The 23,365-nt window shown below is 54.2% G+C and overlaps 1 protein-coding gene across 1 annotated transcript in view; it reads right to left on the reverse strand.

The window, feature by feature from the left end:
* Positions 1-3,086: 3,086 nt before the first annotated feature.
* The window catches only part of ARHGEF17 (Rho guanine nucleotide exchange factor 17), a 58,447-nt gene continuing 38,168 nt past the window's right edge, over positions 3,087-23,365 (reverse strand). Inside the window, 20 exon segments of the mRNA XM_070383767.1 lie at positions 3,087-4,595; positions 5,277-5,546; positions 5,662-5,836; positions 6,696-6,844; positions 7,073-7,140; positions 7,448-7,534; positions 7,813-8,062; positions 8,537-8,835; positions 9,124-9,323; positions 9,875-9,948; positions 10,610-10,823; positions 11,124-11,242; positions 12,809-12,894; positions 12,981-13,090; positions 13,331-13,381; positions 13,674-13,850; positions 14,106-14,198; positions 14,415-14,531; positions 17,197-17,379; positions 22,579-22,656. Of these exon segments, the coding sequence (XP_070239868.1) occupies positions 4,399-4,595; positions 5,277-5,546; positions 5,662-5,836; positions 6,696-6,844; positions 7,073-7,140; positions 7,448-7,534; positions 7,813-8,062; positions 8,537-8,835; positions 9,124-9,323; positions 9,875-9,948; positions 10,610-10,823; positions 11,124-11,242; positions 12,809-12,894; positions 12,981-13,090; positions 13,331-13,381; positions 13,674-13,850; positions 14,106-14,198; positions 14,415-14,531; positions 17,197-17,379; positions 22,579-22,656 (2,997 nt within the window). The 3' untranslated portion in view covers positions 3,087-4,398.

The following is a 23,365-nucleotide window of genomic DNA, read 5'->3' on the forward strand; positions in this document are numbered from 1 at the left end:
CAGGCAAGGCTCCTCGTTGGCCATAATGGGCCCAAAATAGTACTTCCCCTTGCTCTTTCCTGCAATCTGGCCTGTGGCTTCAGGTCTGTGAGGACAGAAGAGAGACTTGGTGTTTGGCAGGCATGCAAAAGATGTGACGAGCTCTCGGAGGTCACCTGGGTCATTTTTTTTTTACTTTTCTGACTATAGGAAACCTTCCTGCCCGGTTCTCCTCCACACCCACCCTCAGCCTCAGTGCTGCCTTGCTGTGTGACGTCAGGTAAATCTCTGTCCTTTTCTGTACCTCATCTTCCTTTTGAGGCATGTATAGCTAAACCCTGCTGTTTGTATCTAGCCCAAGGAAACACCTGGAGAACCCCCCTGGGAGAAAAGGTGGCTTTTGGCCCTGACTGTCTCCTCTGAAGTCAGGATGTCCTTCCCAGGCTGGGTATGAGGAACATGAGCCAGATACGTCATGAGTGGCTGGATGTGTCTTTGGCTGCTTGGACTGTCTCGTGTCCTCCAGCCACCCCATGTCACTGCCCTTACTCTCCTCCATGAGGCAGAGACCTGAGCAGACAGATCACATGCACATCCCGGCTCTACTGCTTAGTAGGAAGGCAACCTTGAGGAAGGCGTTTGACCTCTCTGAACCTCAGTTTCCTCAACTGAAAAAAAGGATAATGGTACCAACCTCCCAGGACCACTGGGATGAAACTGGATGGTCCAAGCTCCTGGCTTGCAATAAATAAATGGGAGCTGGGGCTATTATTTAGCAACATTCAAGACCTACAGGGAAACCGCAACTGAATTCTCTAGATTTAACTAAACAAATATTTATTGAGCACCTACTTTGTGTCAGGCACTGCAGGTGGCCTGGGGATGGGGCAGTGAGCAAACATCTCCCTTGCAGAGCTCACATTCTGGCTTCCCTGCCTTTTCCTTTTTCCCCACTGCTCCAGCTGGGCCTACACCTCAGACCTCTTGCTCCAGGTTTCCTGACCCTTCTTTGCATTGACTCAAGCTGTTCCTTCACTCCTCACATCAAACCCGAGTCCCACTACCTCCACCCCAGTGGCATGCCTTGTGGGATCTTAGTTCCCCACCCAGGGATCAAACCTGGGCCCACGGCAGTGGCAGTACAGAGTCCCAACCACTAGACTGCTAGGGAAGTCCCTGGCTGTGCCCTTTAAAACAGTGGTTCTCCGCCTCACTAGCAGAACTAAACCACGGTGTCAGAAGCCAGCGTGGTAGTTACCCTAGAAGGGGAGAGTAGGTGGGGGTACGTGGGAGCTTTCAAGTGGTGGAATGTTCGGTTTCTTAATCTGGGTGTGTTTATTAATAAACTTATCTAGCAGTCCACTAATGACTTGAGTACCATTCTATACAAGTTATACTTCACTTAGAAGTTTTCCTACAAATATGACTGACACTTGGGTCAGTCCCACCCTCAGAATTCTGATCTAATTGGTCTGGAATGTGACCTGGACCCCCCAGGTGATTACAATGTGCAGGCAAGATTTGAGAACCACTGCTTTGGAGGAGCTGATCCTTCTAGGCTCTCCCCTAGGCCAGGTGCCTAGAGATCGATCGTGCATCCCAGGACCACCCTGCCCACAGCTGACCTGCTCAGGGCTGCTCATCTCTCCACAGGCTGCCCGGTGTCCTGGGATGTGGCCTTCTAAGGAGCAGCGGGCTGGGCCGGGCCCATTCCTACCGAGGCATATTAGGGAAAATGCTGAGGATCTGGCCTTGGATAACCAGTGCTGAAAGTGAAGTCTGTCCAGAGGCAGAAGAGGGCCTCAGGCAGCAGAAGTTGTGAAGCAGAAAATGGCAGCTGGCTGGTGGTGAGGCAGGAATCAGAAACTCAAGGTGGAAAGTCCAGAGGTCTTAAGGTGGGGCAGCAGTACATGGGCCACTGTGCTAACAGCTATTTGATTCTAGTTCATGTTTCCACTAGTCAGCGCCCCCTTTATTTCTGGGCAGAACAAATCTCTTCCTTGCAATCCAAAGATCTGTGCACACCAACCAACAGTCCTGTGGGGGAAAGGATTATCAACCCCAATTTACAGATGACGAGATGGAGGCTCAGAGGGAATACAACTCATCCAAAGCTGCATAGCCAATTAGTGGCAAAGTCTAAGTTTCTGTTCAGCTTCAAAACCTGTGCTCCTTCTATGCTATTTCATCAAATTCCACGTGAATGTAGCCTTCTACTCTGTGATGTATCTGTTTTCTGTTACCGTCTCCTCCAGATCATCCCAGTAGTGATGCTGCCAGATGTTTCATGCCTGTCCCATGGCATCAAGGGCCTGGCAGAACTAAGATATGTGGATACCAGTATGCCAAGTGTGAGCCTGCACGCCTCTTTAGCAAATGATTTCTGTAAAGTCTTAATTGTTTGGGTTGGAAAATGTTTAAACGTGTGTTCAAGAGAGCTGAAGCCTGATTTGTTCTTTTTCTAGAAGTCATCACCTTATGTCTTGCTGGTGCGCCCTGGTGGAAAGGGCTCTGTGCCCCTTCGAGGAACAGTCCTGTGTTGTCAGCCTTTGCATTCTCATGGTCATTTAATGACCAGAAATCACAGCGACCTGGAGTCTCCCCTGCTCACCGTGGCCTGTCAGATTCTGAGCCTCCTGAGGCTTTGCTGGAGAGCACCGATTCTTGTAGGAGCTGTAGACAGGCTCACATTCACCTAGTTTTTCCTTGTAGCATGTGTCAGCTTCAGATTCCCAAGCTTTATCCCAGGCCTACTGACTCAGGAGCTGGGGAAGCCTGGGAATGTGTATTTACATACACATAATTTATGTATCATGCTTTGTATTTACAATGGTAACCTGTAAGGGACTCTAAAATGCACCCTGGTTATAAAGCATCTGACTAGCACAACTCCTGGTTTTCCTGATGCGGAAGCTGCAGCCCACAGAGATACAGTGACCTGCCTGAGATAACACAGCACGTCAGTGGCCGCCTTGACACTGCAGCACTCTTCTGGGTCTCTGAGTCCTACTCTGTCTGTCCAAGTGGGTAGTTGTCAGGGAGCCCACGCAGCTGGGGAGCTCGGAGGTTGCTGGCAGGAGGCCTCTGTGGCTGCCAATGGGGACCAGTTGTTTGGTGTTTCTATTTATTGACCCTTTAAACTTCATCATCCAAGGAAAGTTAATACATGACTGTTTGGTAGCAAGAAAAACATAATCTAAGACCGCAATGACCCACCCACCCCAAACAAAAACAGAACCAAACAAACCCCATCTGACACCAGACCTTTGGAGCTGCAGCTGAAGAAGCGTGGGGCTGGGGTCAGACTGGCTTCTGCGGTTTGGGGGTGGGGGCAGGGGAAGCTAGTCTCCAGAGTGGCCTTCCCAGCCAGGGAGGCCATGTCTGGCCCCTCAGCTTTGGGCGTCCTTGGAAGGGCTGCCGCTGCAAGAGGAGGATGTGGAGAGAGGGAGTCAGTGGTCAGAGTGAGGGGCCCCTAGGCCCACCCTCTGCAGTGACCATGTGTGCCAGTGCATGAGACACAGGGGCTGGGGGGCAACGTGCGGACAGCGAGGGCCCCTTCCCTGCTCAGGCCAGGAGAGGGCCCTGGACGAGGCCCCGACAGGGTTCCCACATTCGGAAACCGCTAAAGGCACTGCCAACAAGCAAGGAAACGCCGAGCCTGGGGAAACCCCCCGGATGGGAGTCACTGCCCACCCTGCCGGTCATCGCCTTGTTCTGGATGACTGAGGGGACTTGGTCCTTTGCTCTGGATACTGGAGGGCAACCCAGTCAGGACAAGGCCGTGGAAAGTTTATGTTAAGGGGCAGTGTTTCAGTGCCCCAGACATGCAGTGTGTGTGTGCGTACATAATGAGGGGGGACCGGTCCCTCCAGGAAGGCTGGTTGGGGTCCCAGGGTGACTCCCAGGGCAGGAACAGGGTTTTTTTTCCCTCTTCTGTTATTTTCTCCAATCACTCCCTGCCCCAGGTCATTGCATAAATAAGTGCTTGGGAAGGTACACATCTAAAAAGAAACATAAATACTGTACACGGGAAAGGATTCCATCCCCCAGCCCTCCCACTGTCCCCAGGAAAACCCTCCAAATATTGCACATGGCCCTCCCCAGCCCTGTGGGGTCCAGGCCCGGCCGTGTCTTTGGTAGAAGCTCCAGGGACAGAGGTCCTGGGCAGCCCACGTGCCCCCTCTCCACCCTCCCATCATGACTGGGTGCACCAGAGCAGCCAGAGGGCTGGGAAAGGCCTAGACCCCGCTGGCCAGCAGGTGCTCCATTGGCAATGCTTCCGCAAGGATGGGAGGCAGTCTGTGCAGGCACGGGTGTGCCCCAGTCAGACACTCGTGTGAGGGTCTGCCGGTGGGCTTGGAAGAGGCAAGCAGGCAGAGGGCGGGTGGGTGGGCGAGTCCTGGGCCACCGTGGACAGGGTCACACCCTCCATAGGAGGAGGTGGTTTGTGCTGTCGTCTCGGCCCACGGTCTCACTGCTGCCGCCGCCCCCACTGCTGAGTCGGAAGTCCTCGTAGCCGTCGCCTCCACTGATCACCAGCATTTTAGGCCTGGCCGAGGCAGGGCCTCGGTGCCGAGGGGAGTCCCGATGCTCCAATGAGGGCAGCTTCTCCGGGCCTGGGGGCAGAAGGGAGGAGCCATGAACCTGGGGGTGACTGGCGGCAGCACTGTCTCAACACAGCCCTCTTGGTGCTCATCTCCTGCTTCCAACAGCCCTTTCCCAGGTAGGCAGCTAAGTCTTCTCTGGACCCAGACAACCCCTGACCGAGGCCTCCCTGTTTCCTGATGCCCACGGCCACTTCCTCTTGGGAGTACGGCTTCCTGTCCTGCCAGAGCAAGACCTGGCCAACTGCAACCCCCTTGATGTATATCGTTACCTACTAGGGTTCACTTTCTAACCCTCACAGCCCCTTTCCTATCCTACGGACCCTTCTACGCTCTGCTTTCTGGTGCTATTTCTGTTTCCCGCTCTGCCCTATACATCATTTCTAGTCCTGTTTTATTTCCTGTTGTATGTATCCCTTCCTGTGCCATACTCTAATTCTTAGTTCACTTCCTCATCTCCGTGACATTCTCTGGACAGAATTTTACACACACACACACACACACACACACACACACACAGAGTATCCTAATAGATTTTAGTTTGGGTTTTCTATAGCCTACTTCCTGTAATATACGCCACTTCCACATCTGTATTACATTTTCCCTCCCTCTTAACCCTCCTCTGGCAGGGCAGCGGGGCATCCTAAACCCAAAGCCCAGGTCCCTGGATTGGCATAGGATGTGTAGACCCACCTGCGTCTGGGGGAGGTGGTGGAGTTGGGCAGAGCAGGTTGAAGCCGTCTGGAAGCTGGACTGCGGCCAAGAAGCGGACATGGCCGGTGTGTCCCTGGCCGAGGCCAGCAGGGCTGAGAGGCGCCCGTGGACAGCTGATGGTACTGGGTGAGGTGGGCATGGTGAGCACCACGCCGGCACTGGTGCCCACCCACAGCAGCTCTTCACACACCAGCAGCGCTGTGATCCTCAGGCAGGCAGCCTTGTGCTGCCGGATGATGGCGTCTGAGCCTGGGGTAGGAGACAGACCAGCGCTGGGGGCGAGTCCTGGCCCTGGCGTAGCATCCTCACTGCCAGGGACAGAAAAGCTCCAAGGGAAGGGGCAGTAGGAGACTGAGGCCAGTACCTGCCAGCATCCTGTGCACAGGAGGTGTGACATCTACCTCTGCCAGCTGCTCAAACGTGTCTGGATGGTAGAGACACACATGGGCACTACCCTTCAATGTCACCCACACGCCCAGGCTGGAGTCCACCATGCAAGCCACGCTGCGACTGGAATCCTGCCCCACGGAGAACGTGTGCTGGGGTGAGGGTCGAGAACAGATGGGTGAGTGACAGGCCTGCCCTCACCGGCCCCTCCCAGCCTTGTGCTTCACCAGTGCCCGTTCCTCCTTCCTTACAACTCATGCCAAATCTCTCCAGAGAGCCCGCTGGATTGACAGCAAAGGCAGCCTTGCTCCTTGACCTGGATGATTAACCTTTCAAATGTTAGTTTCTCTGGAGCCTCCCCACTTTAACCTCAGGAATTACAGTGCCCTTTCCCCAAGGAAGTTGAGTGAGTTAATGATCAGAGAAGTTCAAAGCCTGAAGGGTCTTAACAGCAATCATTGGCCTCACCCTGTACAGCTGGGAAACGAGTCTAGAAGGGGAGGGAACCTGTCCAAAGGCATCGGCAAGTCAGTCATAGACCTGGGCCTGAACCCGGGTTCTCCACCTCTTCACTCCCAGCCCAACCAATGGTGGGACCAGTGAGAGGGAAATCAAGGGAACTTAGTTACTCCTGGATACTACCAGGCTGACAGCTACTGATGCACATGTAAATGAACTCAGGACTAAAGGCCAGAGTGATGATAAGGGATGTTGACATCAGAAAGGAACTCTGTCCACCCACCAAAGACACCAATACTTTAGCTGAGAAATAGGGCTGGAGGGGGAGGAGGACTAGAGTTCTAACTTACATGTACCTGTAGCCTTCATCAGCTAGAAGCAAATAAGGATTAGAGAAGGCCAGGGGCTGGCCCAGATTCACACAGTGGTCGGGGGAAAGCCCGGACCTCTCAGCTGGTTGCTTTTTTATGGCCCTGTGGTCTCACCTCCTCTCTCATGGGCCTGGCTCACCCCAAGTCACCAATTCCCCAACCCCACCCACATCCCCACTACCTCTAGCTGCAGCGTGTCAGGGCTCAGGACAAGGACTCGGTTCTGGCAGCCACACCACAGCCGCCCACCCACAGACACCATCTTGGTGATGGGGCTCCCCTGAGCACCCAGGGTCACTGATTTGAAGTTATGGGGGTCCCAGAAATGGCCTAGAGTAGGAGTGGGATAAAGAAAACAGCAGATTCAATCTTACATTGCATTTGAGCCTCACCCTCCCCTGAAATAAGGTGCTAATAAATAACCTCATTTATCAATGAGGACACCAAACCCCAGAAAAGACCAGGGAGTTATCAAAAGTCACATCTCCAGACTTGCGGTCTGGAGGCCCCAGCTTGCTCAGGAGGGAGACCCTACTCAGCGGGGAGGGGGACACTCACCTGCTTCTCTTTGGTAGACTACGAGCTCTCCATTGGCCAAAGACACAAACACCTGGTTATTCAGATACCTAGGAAAGGGAAAGGAGTCATGGGGGTTTCAGGAAGCCAAAGGAGGTCCCCTGAGCCCAAGGCATCAGACAGAATGACTATGGCTTCCGAAAGATCACCTCCTCCCACCCCTTGTTCTCTAGGTGGTGGGCACCTGAGTCTAAGAAGAGGCAGTGACTTGCACAATGACACACGGTGTGTGGGAGACACAGTTAGCCTGGGGCACGCCTGTGTGCTCTGTGCCCAGAGGGTGCAGGTGAGCAGAAGGACATCTACGGGTATAGCTGAGAAGGGTGTGAACCAGAAGAGCCATCTGGGGGGCCTTACAGGATGCAGGTAACAGAGGCCGAGTGCTGGAGCTTCAAGCTGTTCCTGCGATCGCGGATGCTGTCAGAGGACTGGTACACGTGGACACTGTGGATCAGTGGTGTGGACCTGTGACAAGTGCTTGGGCACACCAATCCCTCCACCTAGCTGCCTCCACCAGCATCTCCTCCACGGCAGGTGCCACCCCAAGGTACCAAAATCCCACTGCCTTCCTGTGGGTTTCAGACCCTCTGGCAGCCCTGGTTGGCAGTATCCTTGAGATCTGACCCAAGGCCCTCCTGCTTCTGCTTTAGGATGCGATATGATTTCTTAAACAGGGACTGCAGGTTCTGGCACCAAGACTCCAGCCTCTCCTGTGTCCCTACCAGCCATCCTCGGTGCCCAGCCACACGGAACTCTGGTAGGCCTCAGGGTCAACGCTCAGCAGGTCCTCCAGGCTGCCGCGGGTGAAGGAGCCACGACTGGACCGACGAAGGGCTCTCCCATCCATGGGACTGGTGCCGCAGGGACCGCCAGGCCCGAAGGAGCCAGACAGTGGCAGGAAGCCAGGCTCCTGTTCCTCCTCTGAACTGGTGGTCTCTGCTGTGGCCTCCTTGGAGCTCGGGGTCTCCTCATCTGATGGAGACAAAAGGCTCTTTCTCCCACTCTGCCAGGCCCAAGATGTGGTATCTTTCTAGGCCCTACTCACCCTCAATGCACCCTTCTGGGTCAAGGTCTTCCACTGCTGTTCTCCCGCCCTCCAGACTCCGCCATCAGTTCAGCCCTTGTTACCCTGATGACTTGACAGCTCAGTGCTACAGGCTCCTGGTCCCAGCTTGGCCACCTCCAATCCACCACCATGGACCAGTTACCACCATCCCCAACAACTCCATCTTCCTCAACTGGCCATTGCAGGGGCCTCAGGATCCAGCCTGACTACCCACTGCCCCTGGGGCCCTTGGTGTCACAGTCCCTGCCCATCTTGCTGGCCCCCAGCGCTCTCTGTGCTAGAATCTTAAGGAGACTGGATGCCATGGTTGTGCTTATCCTTTCTCTCATTCAATCAGCACGGGCTGGGCTGCCCCTCCCTGCCCCAAGCTGGGCACTCACTGCCAAAGCTAGAGGAGATGGTGGACCGGCTGGCCTGGCTCTGCAGGGTCCCCGAGGGGCTGGGCGAAGACTCATCATCCGAGTCGCTGTCAAAGGGCACTAGCTCCGGGCGGGGGTCACCCTCGGCGGGGCCTGGCGTCATCTCCAGGCCCGAGCCCGCTATGGAGATGTGCAGGCATGGCTGGGGCCCTGGATCGGCCAGCGTCGCTGCTTCCTCGTCCGCCGCCTCGACGTCCAGGTCTGGCCCGGTAGGCTCGGGTGCCGTCTCTGGGGGGTTCCTCAGCGACGCAGTCTGTTCCCTGGGAGACAAAGGGTTGGGAATGAGTGTCACTAGGGGCAATGTTCTTGCCTGGAGAATCCCAGGGACGGGGGAGCCTGGTGGGCTGCCGTCTATGGGGTCGCACAGAGTCGGACACGACTGAAGCGACTTAGCAGCAGCAGCAGTAGGAGCTAGGATCTGCCCTACACGTCCTCACGCCCAGGCCCCGCCCACACCCACAGGACACGCCCACCCTCTGGGTCAGGGGCCGGGACTCTCCCCAGGCCCCGCCCTTCACCCCGCCTGCCCCCGTCCGGGCGGCCCTCACCGGTGGCAGCAGCGCTGCAGACCTGGCACCGCCCCGATGCAGAGGATGCGAGCGGAGCAGACTGCGATGCAGGCCTCCACATCGGGCTCAGCGCGCAGGCTCAGCAGACACACCTGGCCCACGTAGCCGTCGCTGTTGCACACCCACACCTCGGGGGTGGGCTCGGGGCAGCTGCTCAGGGTCGGGGCTGCGCACGAGAACTGCGGAAGGCGCCAAGGGACAGGGGAAGGTGAATGGAGGAACTGCTGCCAGCTCCACACCGCTCTCCAGGCCCTCCTGGATTCTCAACACACCTTTGGCATACACGTGCACACATACAGCACACGTGACTCTTTACGCATCAAATGCACACATCCTTCTGTGACATACATTCATATATGTCTGTGTACACAGATATCCACACACATATATATACCGCAAATATGGTCACACATACCTGTGTATGTGTAACAAATGAAAAAAATGGTAACTTTGTCCATATGTATATAGACTCATACAAGCATATGAATTAGACACTTGCACATCAATGGTATAGCCTTTGTTCACATGCAAAGATGCATAAATGCATGGATGTACCCATATACGTATGACACATATGTAGTGTCCATGTGCTTGTGCAGAGAGCTGCACTCTCAGACACAGGGAACCACTGCAATGTTCAAGACGTACACAATGCTGGACAAAGAACAAAAACACATGAACACATGCTGGCTTAGAACACACGCGCCCAGGTACCCGGGTGCATACACACCTGCATGCCACTGCGGGTTTTCATGATGGGGATGGCCTTCAGGAATTCAGGGTCTAGACAGCTTTTGCTGGAGGCTGTAGTGGAGATGGATGGACAGACAGACACTGCTTAGCATTCACCTTACCCTGGCCCTGACCTTGCCCATTTCCCTTCCTCTCCTGCCCCTCAGGGTCTCTCTAGGGAGAATGAGGTGACTGGTTGTTATGTCCTGCTTGTCCTTGGCCTCAATTTTCCCATCTGTACAATGTGAGAGGTAGACCCAGAGGTCTCTAAGGATTTTCTATGGACCTGTTCAACAGTGCTCCCTGATCCAGGCCTGCTGTCTGTGTGTGTGGTGGAGGTACAAGGTCCTAGTCACCCACTCCCATGATAGGGCCCCTGCCCTACGCTGACCGTATCCACTGAATCCCTGCCAAAGAGCCCCTAAGTGAGTGAGTGAAAGTCATTCAGTTGTGTCTGACTCTTTGCGACCCCATGGACTATACAGTCCATTGAATTCTCCAGGCCAGAATACTGGAGTGGGTAGTGGTTCCCTTCTCCAGGGGATCTTCCCAACCCTGGGGAAGTCCTGTATTTCTCTGCAGAAGTCTCAGTCCACCCTTCCACTGGCAGGGACTGGAACACAGGACATGGCAGTCCTGAGATTTCTGGCTCCTGATGTCACATACAGCTATAAGATGCTGTCCCCTGCTTGAAGGTTCTGGGAGGAGGACACCACCCTGGGCCCTGGCTTACCCAGTTTCCTCTTGGCCTCATCAAAGGCCTGCTCGAAGCCGAGGCGGGCATCAGGGTGGGGGAAGTCGAAAATGAAGGAGTCGGTGCCCTCGGGCCTCGTGGTGCACAGCTCCAGCTTGGTAGGAGGGAAGGAGAGCGCGTAGCACAGGGCCTGCTTCTCCGACAAGTCCCGGTGCATGGCAGCTGAGAGGTCCCGCAGCGCATCATCCAGGCTCTGCAGGGATAAGGGTCCAGGCCTCAGGGCCTCCCTTCCCTGCTCAGCCTACTCCTGCCCTGGGGATGGGACTGGGCATCTGCCTCTCCCCTCAGACAGAAAACGGGACTCTACTTCCCGGAGACCAAGAGGTAGCCTGGATCCTGCACAGACATGGTGGGCCCTCCCGACTCCCTCAGCTGGGGATGGAGCTGTGTCTCCAACCCGCAGGCCTGGAACATGACTTCCTTCAGAGATGGGATGAGGCTGTACCCTTCCCCCTCAGACCGGGTGAGGGAATCTTAGGCAGAAGAAGCAGACCTGGTGGGGGAAACCGAGGCTCTCCGAGAGCTTGCTCATCTGGCCCAGGGTGGTCAGGTCCTCGTCCAAGCGGCTGATCGCCTTCTGGATGTTCTCTCGATTGGCAGCTTGAGATGCCCCTAGTGGGGACAGAGGGAGGCCATGGGCAGATCCAGAGACAGACAAGGTCAGGCTTGGACAGACACTCCTCCCCTTCCTCCCAACTTGCAGACGGGTGCGGGGAGCAGCCTGACAAACTGAGAGCTTGTAAACCGCCGGACCTCGGGTTAGCATCAACCCCAAAGTTAATGGGCAGCTTGGAGAGAAACTCCAGGCCCGAAAGCAGGGCCTGGGCCTGGTTCACAGCCACCGGCCACAGGGTGTCGGTCCCTTGGAGAACTCCCTGGAAGAGCACATAGAACAAACAGCAGACAGCTCCCAGGTTATGCAGACTCCAGCTGATGCTGGACTGCTGTGGTGGTGCCATCTCCCACAGGGGAAGTCAGCTGGGCAGGCAGAGCCTCAGGCAGTCAAATGTGCTGACCCAGGGACTCAACTCCCCCCACAAAGGAGGGGCAATGGGCTGATGACCTAGATTTCCCTGGTCCTGTCCCATACTTGATCCCTACCAAGTACGGGCCCCACAGACCAGCTCAGCATCCCGCACACTCCACACTGCCTGGCTAGGAGCGTTCACAAATGGGCTGAGTAGACAGCAGTGGAGTGGACTAGACAAGAGAGGCCTGAGGACATCTGCTCCTTCTGAGGGAAACTGTCCCCCAACAACCCTCTACCACCCGGGCAGCCACGCTTTCTTCCCTATGACCCTTCCAGTCTCTGGCCACAGCTGACTGGACCAGGGGTAGACACTTGACCTAGAGGCACTCATTTTATCCACCAGCCTGTTCTTTAGTGAGAAGAGATGAATTGGACCAATAATCAGCTTGCCTTCCTACGTAGGGGCCGGTGTGGGGCAGGCCTGGGTTCACCAAGGGGCTGAGTGAGCCCCTGCCTCACTGGGTCTGACTTGCCTGCCAGTCCCAAGGTGCCCTCACCACCAAATGACCACCCTACTCAGGAGGGTGGACTGCGCCTCCTGGAGCAACTGGGGCTGAGAGCTGAGGGAGAAAGGCCACGAGGCAGACAAGGCCGTGATGGACCACGGGAGTTACGAGGAGGCGAGAAAGCTGAGAGCAGTGAGATCTGGCACAGAGGGGGTGGGCGGGGGTGGGGTGGGGAACACGCTCACACCGCAGGAGGAACAGCTCTTTGAAGCTGCCTCAGCTCCCGACAGTCTCAGCCCCAAACCAAAGGATCATTCTAGCCAGCTTTCTGATTGGCCTGAGTTGAGTGTGCCTGTTCCCCAGGCACCAAACTGCTGGACCAGAACAGTGCGCCATCATCTAAGATGAGGTGCATACAGGCACCTGTGCAGTGAATCAACCGCTACGGGCGTGTCTGCGCTCCCTGCAGCACTGCAGCCCCAGTCCCCCGCCAGCCCACGGCAGGCCCCTGCCCAATCAGAAGGTGGTCGGTCTGGCTCCGTGGGACACAAACTGGATCCTGCATGCCAGCACCCTTGGACAGGATGAGAAAGCGAGGCCCAAAAGCAGAAGAGCAGGTGCACAGCCAGCCAGCCTGGTCACGGCTCAAATCCTCCAGGTGGGCTTCTCAGAGGAAGACCCCCTAATACCCAGCACCCCCACCTTTGATGATGTCCGCGTCCTCCAGCGGCAGCTTCCACAGCAGCTTGTACTTGCTGGCCGTGTCGATGACGCTGGCTGCCGTGTACCTGTGGGGAGCAACAGGGGTGCTGTGGCCAAGGCGGGGGAGTGGGCCCAGGGAAGGACAATGGCCTCAAGCACCCTGGCCACTCACAGGCTCATGGAGCTGCGCCGCAGGGAGCCCGACTTCCGCTTCAGGGTGGTGCAGACGATGAGGTCCGTGAACAGGAAGAGGGACCGGTCCTTCTTGCCACCGACTGCCTTCTGTGGGGCCCGAGACAGGATTCAGGCCCAGAGGCCCTCCCTCCTGCCCACCGTGCCCAAGGCGGACAGCCAGGACGAGGGAGGGGAGGGCCTTCCCGATGCCCAGAAGCAAACTGGGACTTGACCCTGGGCTCCTGCTGGGGTGGAAGAGCAGGAGGCCAGAGGGCAGCAGCTGTGAGCAGAGAAGGTAACCAAGCAGGGAGGTGGGGACAGGCGGGCAGACAATGGGACACTTCTTACCACTTCAATGACCATCTCCTGCCTCAGGAACCGCCGCAGAGGGGCCTGGAGCTGTGGGGCAGGAGGGACAAGGCGTCCTGAAGGCTCATTATGAATCCTTTCCCCTCCCCAGACCCTAGTGACCCTTGGCCCCACTCATGGGCCAAGTCAGTAGGAGCAACACGTTGTCCACCCTCTCAATGCTGTGTCATCAGGCCATGGGACATATGGCCAGAAACAGACATGGGGGAGGACACAGATGCGAACCGCGATGGACGCAAACACACTGCAGCCATGAGCACGGTTCCAGGTGGCCGCAGATGTGGACACAGGCATGGGTGGGGCCAGGCGAGACGGCACTCACATCCTCCATGCCCTCGATGTGGGCCTCAATCTCCTGCAGCACGCGGGCGTGCCGCTCTGCCTCCTCAGCACTTCGCACACCCTTGTTGATGCGCTCGGCCACCTGCTTGATGTTCCGCTGCGCGTCCAGCAGGAGAGGGTAGTCCGGGTGGTCCTCAGGCGTATGCTTCAGGAGGTCCTGGGTGGAAATGGGCGGTAAACCCGTTTAGCCTGTCAGGCTCTGGGGCCCCACAGTGACTGCTGGAACAGAAGAGACTGTGGGTAGACTCTAGAGAGAACTTTCCTATCTGGACCCTGCGGCTCCACTAGGTGGGGACCACTGAGCCCCCTGCATCCCCACATGCCTCCAGACTTTGCCCACCTGCCCACCCAGCCCCATGACCTCCTGCCCACCCAGCCCCACGCCTACCTGTCCACCCAGCCCCATGCCCACCTTCACCAGAAGCTCGTAGCGTGGGATCCGCTGCACAGGCTTGATCATGAGGTCGGACAGTGCCTGCTTCTCCTTGTTCTCACGCATGCTTTGCTGAAACCCGAAATAGGGTTGATGGGCACCCAAGTGAGGTATGACCAGCAAAGATGGAAACGTCCAGGGACAGACAGGTCCCCAGTGAGCCCCTCCAGCTCTGAGGGGAGACACGGACCCACAAGCTAGGGCTCTGGGGTCCAGGATGGGGGCTCCTGAGACCCCCAAAGCTGACCCAAGAAGGGTGGCCTCCATCCCCCTGCCTGGCCCAGGTACCTCCAGGAACTTGAGAAAGGCAGGCCTCGCCTCCTTAGCCACACGCACAGCATCCTTCGCATTGAGAAAGTTATCGATGTAGGCAGAGTAGATGTTGACCAGGACGTCCTTGGAGAACTGTGGATGAAGAGGCAGGTTGGGACCCTCAAGGTGTCCCCTCCCCACCTCACCCTGTCCAGGTTTCCACTGATTCACGAGCCAACATCTAACTCTTCCCTCCATCTGAAAATGACACGGTCTCTAAGGGATGGGGCATGTGCTACCACTGTGATGTCTGTACATGTCATATGTATGACTGTGTGATTAGGCGTGTGCATGTGCGTGCAGACACACAGGTGCACTCAGACCAGGCTCTCTCCCTCCCAATGGGGCATTTCATCCCCTGGTCTCCAACCAGGCAGGTCTCCCTCCTCGCTGTCAGCTGAGTGACACAAACTTGTTCCTGCTGCTTGGCTTTTGTTCACGTAATTCCCTCCAGCAGGAAGGCCCCTCCCCCATCCAAATCTCACCCACCCTGGCAAGGCGGAGCTCCAGTTCTGCTGCCTCCAGGAAGCACTACTACCCTGAAGAAGGCTCAGCTTGGAACTATACCTGGCCTCTGGCCTCCCTGGCCCCTCAAGGCAAGCCTGCCAGCTCCAGGGAGTAGGTGCTCCCATCCCTCCCAGTATGCTCTGCCCGGTGGCTAACACCTGATGGCTGGGCTCAATGTGGATGTTCTCGGCAGAAGCCCCAGCTGGGCATTAGGACACCCCAGTGCCTGTCTCAGCTGCGCCATGGAATGACTAGCTGACCTGTGGTGGTGTTTCTGGTCCCCTCTGGGTCTCCAAATCCATGTTTCTAGGTTCTTAATGCCAATCCCCACCCCCCATCAGATGTGCTGCAGGGCAGAGGCTGATGCAGCTCAGGGATAAAGACAGCCTCCCCTGAACTCCGCCCAGTCCTGGGACAGGACATCCTACGCCGACCCCTCCGGGGGAACCAGGGCTTCCACTGCTACCCTTGGTTAACATCAAGGTCCAGACAGGGAGGGGATAAACCCAGTGACACTGAGGGCTGAGACAGACTGGAGATGTCAGCACTCAAGCTGGGGTCCCACCACCGCCAAGCCAAGGTTCCTGTTACAGCAGTTTCCAGGTCAGCAGGCACCTTCCAAGACCTTCTTAGTAAGCCCAAGGCCCACCCCATCACATCACAAACACATGCAAACACACCCACATCCCATAGAAATAGATTAAGTGTTTTTCACTAGTAGAATTTTCTGGAAGGAGTTTTAGAGTTTTATTTTTGAAATTATTTGGCTCTGAGTAAGCATTTAGTTTGTGTTTCACTATGATTTCTCATTCATCATCATGCTTTTTTTGGAATTCTGGCAAAATAAAATGTAACTTAAGTTTTTTCAAATGTAATTAAACTATGTAAATGAATACTAAATTTAACAATTACAGAAAATGGCATGTTATGTTTTGCAGACATTTAGTTGAATGTTTATTCGTTTCACTTTTACAGTCCTTTTTAAATTATCAAGCCAATGCCTTTCCTAAGGTCTCAATCACTGTTGTAGGATTTTAAAAAGCTCGCAGGTGGAATTTTGTCTATGGTGAAAGGGACAAGGGGTGGGGCAGAGCATGGGCGCTGGAACCAGGTTTTTTGGGTTGAATCCTCTACCACTTACTGTGATTTTTTAAAAAATATCATTCGTTTATTTATTCGGCTGCACTGGGTATCAGCTGCAACATGCAGGATCTAGTTCCCTGACCTGGGATTGAACCCGGGCCCCTATATTGGAAGCGTGGAGTCTTAGACTCTGGACCACTAGGGAAGTCCCTTACTAACTGTCACTTTGATCGGGTTATTTTCTCTCTCTATGTGGCAGAGTCATCAACTTTATTTTGTGCTTGTGGGTTTTTTTCTTTTTTTTGGCCTCGCACCACACAGCTTGCAGGATCTTACTTCTCAGATGAGGGTTTGAACTCAGGCCCTCAGCTGTAAAAGCATGGAGTCTTAACCACTGGACCTCCAAGGAATTCCCAGAATCATCAGCTTTAAACTTGGGAATAATCAATCATAGCTACCTCCTTAGTGTCATTGATATATATACTGTATTTAGAATACCTAGCACATAATAAATGCCAAATAGCCATTATTATTAAAACGCCTGATGGAGAAAAGTGCTAGTCAGGACTAGGCCGGTGTCAGCATCAAGCCCAAGTCCAGGGTCAGGACCAGGACAACTGTTTACATTCAGGTTAAAGTAGGGGTTGAGGTCAGTACCATCATCCATTTGAGGTCTGGGTCATAGTCAGTGGCAGCTCAGGGTCAGGCAGGACTAGGGTCAGGTCAGTGTCAGCAACTGGTTTGGGGGTTTAGTCGTGTCCGACTCTTTGCAACCCCATGGACTATAGCCTGCCAGGCTTCTCTGTCCATGGGATTTTCCAGGCAAGAATACTAGAGTGGGTTGCTATTTTCTTCTCCAGGGGACCTTCCCCACCCAGGGATCGAACCTGGGTCTCCTGCATTGCAGGTGGATTTTTTACCAACTGAGCTACCAGGGAAACTGTCAGCAACTGGGGCTGGGTCCAAGGTCAGGGTGTCTAGCTGGGGTTGGGCTGTCAAGATCAACCCAGGATCGGGGGTCAGTGCCAGTGTCTCGCAAGCTCTAGGGGTTGGATCGGGGATCCGAGTCCATCTCGGAGGTGGGGGTGGGGTCCAAGGCCGCATCCGGTCTCTCGGAGCGGCAGGGCTGTGGGGCGGGGGTGTAGCAGTGGACGGCAGGGCCACTCACCGACTGGACAAGCAGGTCTCCCACCTTCTGCTGCGCGTGCCAGTTCTGCACACAGTGCCGCACCTGCTCCAGGAACTGCTCGTGGTGCTCCAAGAGCTCCGGGATCTGGTCGAAAATCTCATCCACCAGTGACGGGTCACAGAGCAAGGAGTTCTCCGGCTGCTTCAGTGGCTGCATATAGCCCTGGAGGAGCCACAGGGTCGGTGCCAGTCCCCTCAGAGAGATGGCACCCCAGCCCGCCGGCCCAGGTATACACAAAATCACCTGGGCCTGCTGCTCAGTGGCCCTGCCTCCAGGATCTCCCTCATTAACCTGGGAGCTCCAGGAGGGCGATGGAAAGATCTAGCCCCATCACCCTCACTCAGCAACCAGGGTCTGGCACAAGTTGGGGGTGAGGGGTGTCAGGAAAGATTTGTTGGATGTGTGAATGAACAGAGCTTAGAGTGAGGAAAGCAAGAAGACTGGGCTCCTGGGAGACTCCACACACTAATTCAGCAAATTTTTTTTTGCGCATTTACTATGTGCCAGGTACTATTCTAAAAACTGGGAGACAGCAGTGAACAAGAAAGGCCAAAATCCCTGCCCAGATCGAGCTTACAATCTAGTCAGATGAAATACACAAATTAAATATATAAATAAATAAAAACCACGTCATCGAATCTAAGATGCATCAGTACTCTTCTTTACCTCAAAAAAAAAAAAAGCTGTCAATTAAGTTATTATAGGCCATCAACTATGGGATGAACCTGGATTTCAGAGATGGTAAAATGTGAAGAATGTGTTTTAGAATCAATTACATGCAGAAATCCTGTGGTAAATTAAAAGACCATAATTGCTGTGGGTTAAATAAAGTAGAGAGAGGTATGGAAGGGTATATGGAAAGTTATTGAAGGCTTATTTGACAATATCCGAAACACTGTTTTCAGATCTTCTGGTCAATTAATGACTAAAACTCCCATTTTTCACTTCAAATCCACATTCAGAGCTATTTCCTGAGCTTGAATAGCCCTGCTCAGTGGCTAGTGGCTCATGTAGATGTCGCCCTCTACTGGCCTAAACTGTAACTACAAGCCAAAGAAACTAGGCTGTTTGAAAAAGTATATGGAATGCTGCAATCAAATTTACATCAAACATAAAAAAAAAAAAATAGCTTGTTCTAAAACAAGTTTGAGAAAGTAAAGCTCAACGGAATGCTCTCGCCTGGTCTGAGATTCTGGAAAGGCAGAGGGGGCGGGGGTGACAGGACACACGCAGCCTTTCTCTCACAGCTCCCAGGCTAGTCTGAGCCCCGGCAGGATCTCTGCCAGGGTCTGCTGCCCGAGGAGTGGGAGTTAAACCGCTCACTTCTGGGTCCTAGCGCCTCACACAGAAGCCTGCATACCAGTTGGAGGAAAGAATAAACAGCAACAGGGACCTCGATGGAGAACCTGCTAGGAGCCGACACCTGCACTCACCCACCACACACTTGCTGAGCAACTACTGTGCGTCCTGCTTTCTAAGCACGAGCTGCATCTGCGGGCAGACAAAAGTCCCTGTGCTTGTGCATCTGACAATTTAGTGGACGGAGGGAGACAACAGCACCCTAAGTGACAAGATTATTACAGTGCATTAGAAGGTAGTAAGTGCAGTGGGAAAAAAGACAGAGCGGTTGGTCAGGGAAAGCAGTGCTGTTAGCTGGGAATCTGCAGGTTGCAGAAAGACTCAAAGGGTGACGGTGACACTGAGGAAAGGGTGCACCCTTAGGAGCTGGGTTCAAATCCCACCTCTTTCTGGCTGTTAACCTTGGCATTTAACTTCTTCCTTCACTGTGAACTCCTGGCCCTCAGGAATAATACAAATCAACTTGAGTGGCAGCAGTCACTGCGAGGGATCACCAGGGCTGTAGAGTCCAGTCTCCACCCTACAGTGAGACTGACAGGGATTCAACCCGGGCTATGGCACTCGTTCCCACTGTGAACCTGAACCAGTTGCTTTACCTCTCTGTGAGCAGTTTCATCATCTGTAAAATAGGGGTCTATAGTGAGGTTTATATGAATTAACTTATATAAAGCACACATATTAAGCACCCAATAAATGTTAGCTCTTAGTATTACTGCTTGCTATGTTCCCTCCAGAAGTCATATGTTGAAACGTAAGGCCTGATGTGGTGGTTATTTCAGGGTGGGGCCTTTGGCAGGTGAGCAGGTCATGAGGGTGGAGCTCTCACAAATGGGATTTGTGCCCTTTGAAAGAGAGCTCCCTCAGCCCTTCCACCACGGAAGACACAGTGAAAAGACAGCTGTCTACAGACCAGGAAGCCGGTCCTCATCTGCACTTAATCTGCCAGCACTTTGATCTTGCATTTCCCCACCTCCAAAACTATGCGAAGTAAATTTCTATTTGTTTAGGTCACTCTATCAGTGGAATTTTTACTATAGCACCCCAAACAGACTAGGATATCATTTAATAGATAGATGACTCTGAGCAGGTTTCTTCCTCCTTAAGCCTTCATTTCCTCAGGTGAGGAAGAGCATTATTATAATTTCTGCCTCACAAGTTTAATACAAGGATTAAAGGTGATTTTATAGATACACACACAAATGTGCATGCATGCATGCAGGCAGAATTGCCAGGCAGTATGTTAAATTATACATGCATCTCGTAATCTGCACCTGACACAGGTCTTATTATCATTCCCACGCAACAGACGAGGAAGCAGAGGCAGAGACTGGATCTATAACTTGCTCCAGATCACATGGCTGGTCAGGAGGTAGTGCCAAGTTTCAGCACCAGCGGCCTGGCTCCAGAGCTATGCTCTGGACCCGTGGGCGGGACCTCAGTCCTCGACACAGCAGGGCTGCGTCGAGCGAGCTGGTCTCAGCTGACACTGTCTTTCCTGCTCGCGCCCTTCCCCTCTAGACACTCTGAGCTGGTGTCCTCAGCACCGTCCCCCCTTAGCTCTTCCACTTGCAGGCCCTGCAAGCCTCCACGTGTGCAGCCCGGCAGCCCTGAGATTCAGAGGCAGAGGGCACGCCCACCCCATCACCTTTCAATCTTCACACTGAGAAGAGGGCATGATTAGTTATATTTACAGGACAAAAATGCGGAGGCTCAGAGGAGTGAGATTATTAGACTAGGCATCACCCAGAAGGGAGCAAGTGACTAAATCCCTGGACTGATTCCCACGCCTTTGACTCCCACTTAGGGGACAACCAAGGACCGCCCAAGACCCCTGCACATCCATTCCTGCCTGGCAGCCAGGGACACCTCGTAAAAATGGAATTCCGGTGTGGCCCTCCTGTGACTTCCTTGGGCTCACAGTAAAGGTCAGCTCCTTGCCCAGCAGCCACACTGGCCACCTCCCTATTCCTAGTTGTTCTAGGCTTCCTCCAGCCGCCCAGCCCTGTTCCTGCCGTGTCCTCAACCTAAAACAAGTCCCTCCAAGCTTTCCCCTTGCTTAAATCCTACCTACCCGTCAGGTCTCAGCTAAACACCCCATACCCTGCCCCCAACACTAGGGCAGACCCCCATTCTGAGTTCTCAACGCTCTATGCATCTTAAAAAATACACACACACATACACACATAAATGATGTATTTTTGTGGTGTGATATATATATAGCATAAAATTTGCCATTTTAATCATTTTTAAGTGACTGGTTCAGTATACCCACATTAAAGTACATTCATGTTATGGACCATCACCACCATTCATCTCTGGAACTTTTTTTCATCTTCCCTGACTGAAACTCTGCACCCACTAAATACCAACTCCCCATGTCCCCCTCCCCAGCCACCGGCAGCCCCATTCTACTTTCTGTCTTTATGAATTTGGTTGGCCATTCCAGGTACCCCATATAAGTGGAATCATTCAGTATTTGTCCTTTTGTGACCTGCTTAGTTCACTAGCATAATGTCCAAGAACTTGTTGTAGCATGTGTCAGAATTTCCTTTTTGGCTGAACAATATTCTGTTTTAAGAATACTCTCCGTGCACTTTTACATCACCATGTGTCCTCACGCATAGCCTGTCTGGTTATTGTCAGTCTCTGCCACAGACTGTGAGCTCTGGGAGACAGGACCTCATCACTCACATTCACTGCTGAACCCTCCAGAGAACACTGCCTGCTTCATGGTGGGTTTGTGGAGTGAATGAGTGAATCCTTGGGATGTTTCCCCAGCCTCTCCCTTCTACCCCTCGCTCTTGCTCTGCCTAGGTGGTTTGAGAAAACCTGTCCCCAGTTATGACCACTAGGTCCCACTTTAGCTCAGACCCACACTCTCTATCCTGGGCTCCAGACCCTGGGCTTTCCAGACCCCCAGGTCTGAACCTCAACTCACCATCTCACTCCCCTTTTTCACAGAAGGCTCCTTTAGTGCCTTAGTCACCTAGGCCAGAGCCCAGGCACCATGACTTGGGCTTCCCCATCTTGCCCAATGCCCAACCAGTTACCATGTCTGGCCCGATTGGTCCACTTCCTAAATATCTGTCCCCAACTCCCCTCTCTGCAGTCTCCCCCCGGGGGGTGGCCTCTTCTCCCTTGCCTGGCCTCAGTGGCCCTGGCCTCCTCTTCTGCACCCTCCTCCCAGCAGTCAGATAGACTTTATAAAGCGTGAGTCAGACTACACACTGCCCCTGCTCAAAGCCTTTCAGTAGTTCCTGGGACCCTTGGTAGAGTCCAAATTCTCCTCCTGCTACTGAGGGTCCCTACCACATGAGCTCTGCTGGCTCCCTCAGCATCACCACAGGACTGACCCCTGTGCTCTGTGCTGGCCACATGGACTCCTGAAAGGGCCAGGTCTCTCCTTACTCGACCTTGCATGAGCTGTTCCCGCTACTGAGAAGACAGGGCAGAAGAAAACCAGCACGTCCTCCAGGGAAAATTCCTTCACCCTTTACCTCCCAAGTGCCCCCCACTCCAACCCGATGCCTTAAGAGCCCATATACTCAACTATGTTCCTAGCAGGACTGTCAATTCCTGCAGCAGAGGCTTGTCTCTTATTTGTCCTGGTGTTTCCTGTACCTGGAACAGGGCCTGACACATAGTGCATGCTAACATTTAATTCCATTCAACCAACATTTTTCCAGTCAGTGAATGAAGTGAAGGCGGGGTGGGGGGGGTGGTGGGACCAGAGGGGGTTCACAGACCTAAGCTCAGACCCAGCACTGCCAGGAGAGGCAGGAGGTCAGCAGGAGGAGGGAGCGTCTGCCGCTGGTGCCCCAGTCTGGCCTCCTTACGGCCCCTCTGCATTCACTCCTGCCCTGGAGGGAGCGTCCTCTGCGGATGGGTGGTGTGCCCTACAGTCATTCCTCTCTAACCTGGACCCCAGTGTTCCCACATGTCCAACAGCCACCCAAACTCAGAACGGCTGCGTTCAGGGACCCAGGCCACCCCAGGTCTCACCTGCATCAGGGTGCGCAGTGACTCCACATACGACTGCTCTGTGTCCAGCAGGGTCATGGTCACGTGCTTCCGCATATCCTGGGGGGACAGAAGGCAGAGGGTGAGCAGTGCCTTGTTCCTTTCACACGTGCCACCTGCAGTCACAGGGGCCCAGAGAGCCCACCCATGCCCTCTCCTAGGTCTTCAAGGTCTGTCCTCCCCAAAGCACCTTGGACCTCCACTCTCCAGGTCTGTGCTCGCGTGCTCCCCCTGCAGACAGTACCTGTCCCTGCAACTCCCAGCCTGCCTCCCCAGACCGCGCTCCTCAACTCTCATCTCTCTGCTCCCCTCTCCAGGCCTATTGGCAGCTTTGGAGATCTCCTGTTTACTTCTTGGCTCCCCTGTTGGACTCCTGAAAAGGACTCAAGAAAGTCAATAGCTTCTCACATTTGCGAAGGGCAATGCCTCCAGGCTACCCCTACTCCAGCTGCCAACTCCGAAAAACCCACCTCTGGACTGAGTACTATGGGGTCAGTCCCTACCCAGGGCTTCATATCATCCCAGAAAGTCAAAACTGTCACCTCCTGCTACAATAAAGAAAAGGTGGCCCAGAGAGGTAAGGGCAGTGCTAAATGTCACGCAGCAAGGCAGGGGCAGGGCTCAGACCCTCTCAGACAAGGCTGGGTCCTGGTTCACTCAGTGAAAGAGGTTAACTGAGCCTTACTCCATGCCTGGCACTATTCTAAATGTCGTGCACTATTTTCTCCTTCTGACCATCCTGTGAGGTATGTGTGATTATTCTTCCCAT

This window comes from Bos mutus, chromosome 15 (genome assembly GCF_027580195.1).
Source record: "Bos mutus isolate GX-2022 chromosome 15, NWIPB_WYAK_1.1, whole genome shotgun sequence".
NCBI classification, from domain to species: domain Eukaryota; kingdom Metazoa; phylum Chordata; class Mammalia; order Artiodactyla; family Bovidae; genus Bos; species Bos mutus.